This window comes from Pagrus pagrus (genome assembly GCF_965226575.1).
Source record: "Pagrus pagrus genome assembly, chromosome: 20".
Lineage (NCBI taxonomy): Eukaryota > Metazoa > Chordata > Actinopteri > Spariformes > Sparidae > Pagrus > Pagrus pagrus.
In genome coordinates this window covers 16,917,530-16,924,254 of record NC_140207.1, presented here as the reverse complement: position 1 = coordinate 16,924,254, position 6,725 = coordinate 16,917,530, and the positions used below count along the sequence as shown (strand labels likewise).

The 6,725-nt window shown below is 38.0% G+C and overlaps 1 protein-coding gene across 1 annotated transcript; it reads right to left on the bottom strand.

The window, feature by feature from the left end:
* Positions 1-232: 232 nt before the first annotated feature.
* On the bottom strand, positions 233-4,479 carry bloc1s5 (biogenesis of lysosomal organelles complex-1, subunit 5, muted). The gene is made up of 5 exons (XM_084340859.1): positions 4,198-4,479; positions 3,652-3,734; positions 2,736-2,865; positions 2,362-2,420; positions 233-1,640 (listed from the first exon to the last, which is right to left on the bottom strand). Exons 1-5 carry the CDS (start codon positions 4,214-4,216, stop codon positions 1,467-1,469), a joined length of 465 nt encoding a protein of 154 aa, XP_084196985.1. The 5' UTR covers positions 4,217-4,479; the 3' UTR covers positions 233-1,466.
* Between the last annotated feature and the right edge of the window lie 2,246 nt (positions 4,480-6,725).

Here is a 6,725-nt window from a genome sequence, read left to right as displayed (position 1 = left end):
GCATGCAACTGCTGGCACCACTGTGCCCCCTCTGATCTCTGATGACATGCCAGCCACCCTGTCCTGCTCTGACGCCAGCCATCCCTGACTCCGTCTCTCACACACACACGTACAGTATGCACAGACGCAGGCAGAGCAGCTAGAGAGTAGTTGTGCACGAGAGCAGAGGGGGCGGACGGAAAAAAGCTGCAGCTTCTGCGAAAAGGGGAAACAGCACTCAGTTCACTTCAGCTGTGTTGTCACGGTTTTATTCTTATTTTTCTTGCATAAACTCTTTTTCTTTTCGGATGAGGGGAAGTCTCAGCTTGCTTCTTCACATGGGATGTTTGACAGTTGAGGTGTGGGCAGTTTACAGCAGTGTGTGGTAGGGATCTTAAATATTTGATTTATTACGTTTTCTGAGATGAACTCTGTTCTCAGCCATGCCGGGAATGTGCCCAGTGTACCCACCCATCCATTAACCTGTCCGACAACCCACCATTGTGTGGAGCAAAAACAAAACACTGCATCAAAAGTGCTGTGAGTTTAACAATCAACCTCAGAGACAGCTTTTTTACATTATTGTGCTTAAAAATTCAGTACTTACACTGTGACGCATGCCTCTGTGTGCAATTACTCCAATAAACAGAAGAAGCGAAACAGAAACGAACACTTGGATTGTTTGCTTATCACTGTGTTCATCAACAGCGTGACAAGCAGTAAAAACTAAAAGGATTCAGAAGGAAATTCAAACCAGAATACCAAAACCTGATTTATGTTTCTTCTGTTTAAACAGCAATGAAAATATTGGATTTGTGACTCATTAAAATCAGATTTGAATTGGCAACGCAAACAAAAAACAGCTGCTGCTGATCATTCAAAATGGTGTCAGCAAAGGCCTTTTATAATGAAAGACAGTTAGTTTACTTGAAATTAATGTCAGAGGTCAGATGTTCCAAACACAGCAGAGTGAGGGATGACTTGTTCTGGAGACGGTTCTGTTTGAGCTCGTTTCTACAACACTTGACCTGCGCTTTAAACACACCTGCTCAGAAGGGCTTTTCTGACATGTAATGATCTCGCTCTGAGTGCTTAGAATATCTCGCCTCGGTGCCAAACACCCGAGGCTGGTGCAGATTTATCATCGGCACCCTTCAGGCAGGCATCCATTAAAAATCTTGAAATGTTGAAAACTTCACGGCCAGGGAACAATCAAATGATTGCTTGTTTAAAAAATGTTCCAGACATTTTAGGTGCTGCGAAAATTCCATGTGCTAAAGACATAAACTTGGGAGTTTGATGGGTTGTGAAATGTTAAAATTGTTAATCACACTCTCATATTTATGATTTGGAAAGTCAAAACAGCCCAAAGCACATAGCTTTGTTTTGCACGTGCAGAGCAGATGTTCCCGTCCATAATAACCAGAGTGTTCATGTAATAAGAGAGGATGTGTTGGTTCATCAACACCCTCACAAACATCAGCTGATTAGAGGGGTTGAAACTTAGACAAGTCCTTCTTCATTTCGCAGTATTTAGTGCTGACTTGTCCTACAGCCTTAGCGTGCTCCTCATCCACCTCCTCCTTTAATCGCTGCTGCTCCTTCAGGAACTCTGCCCACTCGTCTTTCAACCGCTCCATGTTGGCCTGCAGCTGGGTGCTCTGGAAGAATGCAACAAGACGAGAATACAAACAAACAAAAGATGACAAAAAGTTTTAGCAAATGTCTCACACCAAACTTGATTTGTAGGAAAGACTTCATTTTGACAGCACAGCTTGATCAGAGATTTGAGTTGACAGTAACAGCAAAGAAAAGATAAAGACTGATTTCTTCATGTTTGATTGGGCTCGTCCACTGCTCTGAAGATGCTGATGATGTAAGGCAGTGTACGGGGGATTGTGGTGTGTGGACACAACATCATAAATGTCTGTAGCTGTGCAATAATTCAACAATACAATACTCTTAGTATGCTTTAGACTTTAATAAATAAGTATAGAAATAAGAAATATTAATTATAATTTAATTAATACCAAAGACAACACCCATCTCAGCCACAGTCTGTTCACCCTGCTGCCATCTGGCAAGAGATACAGAAGTATCCACTGTTGTACAATTAGACTACTGAGCAGCTCTTATGTAGCATAAAGGGACTTAAACTCAGTTTCCATTTTCAACCCTGGTATTGTAAAATGTCAAATAAATGAACCTTTAACCTTTTTAGCCATTTTATTCTAGCATTTTGAACACATTAATAGATCGTTTTATGAAGTGACTCATTAAAGTATTTCTGATGCAGAATCTGCAATCCGATCTAGTTTTTAAGGCTGTGACATACGTTCTGTCCACCTGCGGTCAAAGTCTTTAGCCTGGAGTTGTTTTTACCTGCTGTGCCTCTAGCTCCCTCTGCTGGACTCTCTCTGCCATGTGATTTGCAGCCTCCACTGTAGAGTGGGAGAAAAGCAAAGAAATATTCTTATGTTTTATATTTGAGATTCACATTTTCTCCTACACAACACAGATACAAAGATGGCCATTATTCAGTAAGTAAGTAGGCTTCTTGTGTCATCATACCATCATAAGGATTTTGCTGAATATGCCTCTGCATTTTTAAATATGAAGCTGAATATGAGGATGAATTTGTAAACTGACCAATACTAAATACAATACTGCATTTGACATGTCAACAAATACAAGAGTCCGATTAGAAGTCAGGTCAAGCAGGAAATGAGACGATTTTATATTTAAAAGAGACTTACAGCGTTTAGTGATGTCAGACAGCAGCTGGTTCATGCCTTCTAAATTTGCGGGCAGCGTTTGCTCGTTTGATTCCAGCACCATTTTATTGAGGTTCTCCAGCAGTCTGCTCTCCCTGTGCCCACGTTTCTCCTAAACAGCAACAGAGGAAAGCTTAGCCTTGTCACACACAAACAACAAAGTAAACAAAAAAATACTAAACTGTCGTGTAGTCCAGCACTGGGTCTTGACATGTCGCGTTCAGTTGAAATAATTTCCAGGGATTGTCTTTTCAACAATAAGAGATCTGTAAACCACTGAATCTGTTATTTGGCTTAGTAATATTCTGAACAAGTCAATTTGCACAACAAACAGCACCCAGATTATTTCACTAAATGAGAAAAACTAAATTCAGTAGTTCATGAAATTGCGTATAATGTAGATAAATATAATACAATATATTGCAATTTGTATTTATTGGGGTACATTGTTAAAACATAATGACAAAAACAAAAAAAATATGTTTTTTTTAAATCGTATCTGTGACCCAAAATGTAGTGTGTTGTGGGTTAAGCTTATGTGGCACAGTAGTCTTTGCACCTTTATTGTGTCCCCTGCCAACCCACACATTTCTTCCCTCCTTAGCCACTATGGCAGGCATTCTGACAAAGTGTTCAAACAGCTGTAATCAGCGGCACTGAACCCACGTAATTCTTGGATTTTAAAGTGGACTGTAGTCTTATAAATAACAGATATTGGTCATGCTCATGACAAAATAATTGTAATGACGAAAATGATCAAAGACAAAAAAACCTGAAAACTATGTGTGAACTTTGGATGAGCAACAGCACAGTGTGTGCACGTATAAGAAGTGTGTGTAGCTGTTTGTAGGAACATGGTCATTATCACAGTGTCCCATCATAACTTCATGTCAACTACCTCAAACTCTCTGACAAAGTAGCGGATCTCTGCATTGATGACTGGTCTGTGGTCCAACAGTCTGGACTGGATATCACCCACATCTGCAGGAACAACACAGTTCAAATTACATTCAAACATGAAGAACACACAGGAGAGAACATTTTTACATTATTGTGGTAAGTCAGTGCCATGTTTTAATATTTTAAGCACAGTTTCGTAGATGGTGCATGCTTCTAGTGTTGTGTTAAGTAGCTTGCTTACTATGAAAAGGTATGATCTTATCAACATGACTTAATTCCAACCAAGTTTTAATTACCCTTTTAATCCTTTCATGGATGTGAGGCAATACATATATATCAGCATCTTGGAGGATGAATTAAGTATATATTTTTTAGAAAGCAAACAAATCCTCATGTCTATTACATCAAATGACATTTCTAACAGCCCCTTATTGATCTGTATCTTATTATATCAGCTGCAATCTGACATCAGAGCTTTAAAAGACAAACATCGAGGCAAACATGCAGACGAAAACGATGTTTCCTTCTGTTGGTTTTCACTCACCTTGAGCAATTTTGTCCATTTTTAGAAACCCTGCTGGCACGTTGGTCTTAGTAGTCAAACCAAAGTTGTGTCTCCAGTGAAGGAGCTAGCTCAACCAGCTGCTAACTGCTAACCACTTGCCAAATGTTCCAAATGCTAAGCTAACTGAGTGCTTATTGTGAAAGCGAAGGAGCTGCTATAAACTATGAGTCATTAACGTGGCCTATGCTTTAATAATATAGTGATACATGTCAGCTACACATTGAAAAAATACCAACGCTAATTGCAGTCAGGTGAGGAGAAGTCAGCTGACTGCGATGTAAATATTTACTACTACTTCCGGGTACGAGGGCGTGGACCGAACCAAGCGGCGGATAGAGAGGGGTGTCACAGTTTTGGTTGGAGGTTTTTTACCAGTCCACGTGAAATACTGTTCTTTAGTCTCGCTTTGAGGTAGGCTATAATTTTTAAAAATACTTTTTGAGGTAGCTTTTAAATGTCTGCAAGCTTTTTTGTGAGAAATATGATGAGAGACAGTAACATGTAGACTAAAGGAAGTTAGTGTAGTCCGAGGCTTTGCGTGCTGAGGACAGCAGATGTCAGTCTTGCTCTGCGGTGGAACAAAGTTACATCAACATCCTGCTTTTTAAACTTATTTCCACACATTACCTCTGTGTCAAAATACATTCTGTTGACCTTTTAATATAAGAATGTGTTTTTAAAAAAATACTACACTATGTTTTGCACTCTTTCCCTTAAATGGGTATTTTAATCCTTGCAAGTCACCTTTAAAAAAGGTTTATACATTTTAAACATTGACTGTATAAACTAATGCCGTTATTCAAGGCTGACAACTCATTTACTTTAGCTTTAACACATCCGTGTGTTATAACGACAACTTGGGGGTTGCCAGGTTGTGAAACATCCCTGTAGGTGTGTATTCTACTTACCTGCAGATTATCTTAACCAAATTCCAGTATTTTAATACATTTCTTTTAAAACATGTATAACTCTAGACTTGATAAATTAGGAGAAAGTGTGAAAATAAGATGTATTTATTAATGAATTTCCATCACTTCCAACTGCATTATTACCAAACCGAAAAGGAAAAAACACATACACAAAACATATTTCACAACCTGGCAACCCAAAAGTGGCTATTATTAATGTGTCATAAATTAATAATTTGTCTCTTTGTAAAGGTTGCCCTTTTCGAAAGTGGTATTCTATAATCCTACAATAATTAACAAATATCAGTCAGTCTTAATGTCATTGTCCTTATTGTATGTTCAGTGCACATATAGGGACATTCTTTGTCTTGGTGCTCACAAGCTTTGTTTTAAATGTTCTCCTACTGCCAAGGATTATTTTGGTTACAGTCAGACCAATTAGGAATTATGGTATGATGTGTAACCTCAGGAGAGAAATACACCAAGACGTATGATAATATCTAAATAAACAAGCAAACACACTATAATGTTTGTATGAGTGGTTAGAAGGCTTTGTCGACCTCTCAGTATCTACATTAGGACAGCTAAATTCATATTAAGTATACTTGTATGTACAACATTTGCATTTGTAAAGATGCCATTATCATAAGATTAGCTACAATAAGGTATTTAGATAAAAAAACATTAATAGTGAGTATGTTTGAAGAATTGTCTTCATCACAGTCACCACAAGATGGCACCAAATCCCTCACATTAGTTTTGAAAATCCAGGGTTGGCGAAGCCCCCTGTGACCGAATTATCTTGGATTAGTAAATGCTTTTATTACACTTCATGAAATGCAAATATATTGGCATAAATGTATTAATAAACACAGCACTTGTGGCAAGAGCAAAGTACATGCAGATATTCAAGTCAGAGTGAGAAGAGGCATTGTTCGGGGCAAATGTTGCATATTAGTTGTCAAAAGTTTGTTTGTGAGCCCTAAATTCATTAAGACTGTCATGCTCAGTTAAGAGAAAATCATTAAGGCACCACTTAAGTCCCCCCACTGTCCACATTGTTTAGTTAAAGACTTATTACATGCACCATTAGTTTTGATTTGGGCCTATTAAAGAGATTAAGTGATTGATCAACAGCCGAGGGAGGAAAACAAGCCCGTCGCTGCAGCTGCAGACGCACGAGAGGATCTCTGACAACAGAACATGTCAGATCGAGCAAAGGCCTCCGTGACAGGAATGTGCATCCTGTTGTTTTGTTTATTTATGACTCTGCAGGGTGAAATTAAAAACATTAAGATCAACTCTGAGAATGGGAGAGGGGCTAGTTAAATGCAGCATTCATTACCATATTTAAAGCGCAGCAGAGAAACATAAATATCTAACTTGTGGTTCAGAATACAAAAAAAAATGACATGTTTACAGAAAAATGCATCATTTAAAAAAATGATTCATCTTGAACAATTATAATGGATTTAAAATAGGAATTCATTAGAATTCACTGATGTGTAATTATATTATTATTGTTATTATTATTATTATTGTTATTATTATTAATGATTTAGGTTTGGAGTCAGTAAAAAAAAAATCTGGAATATTATC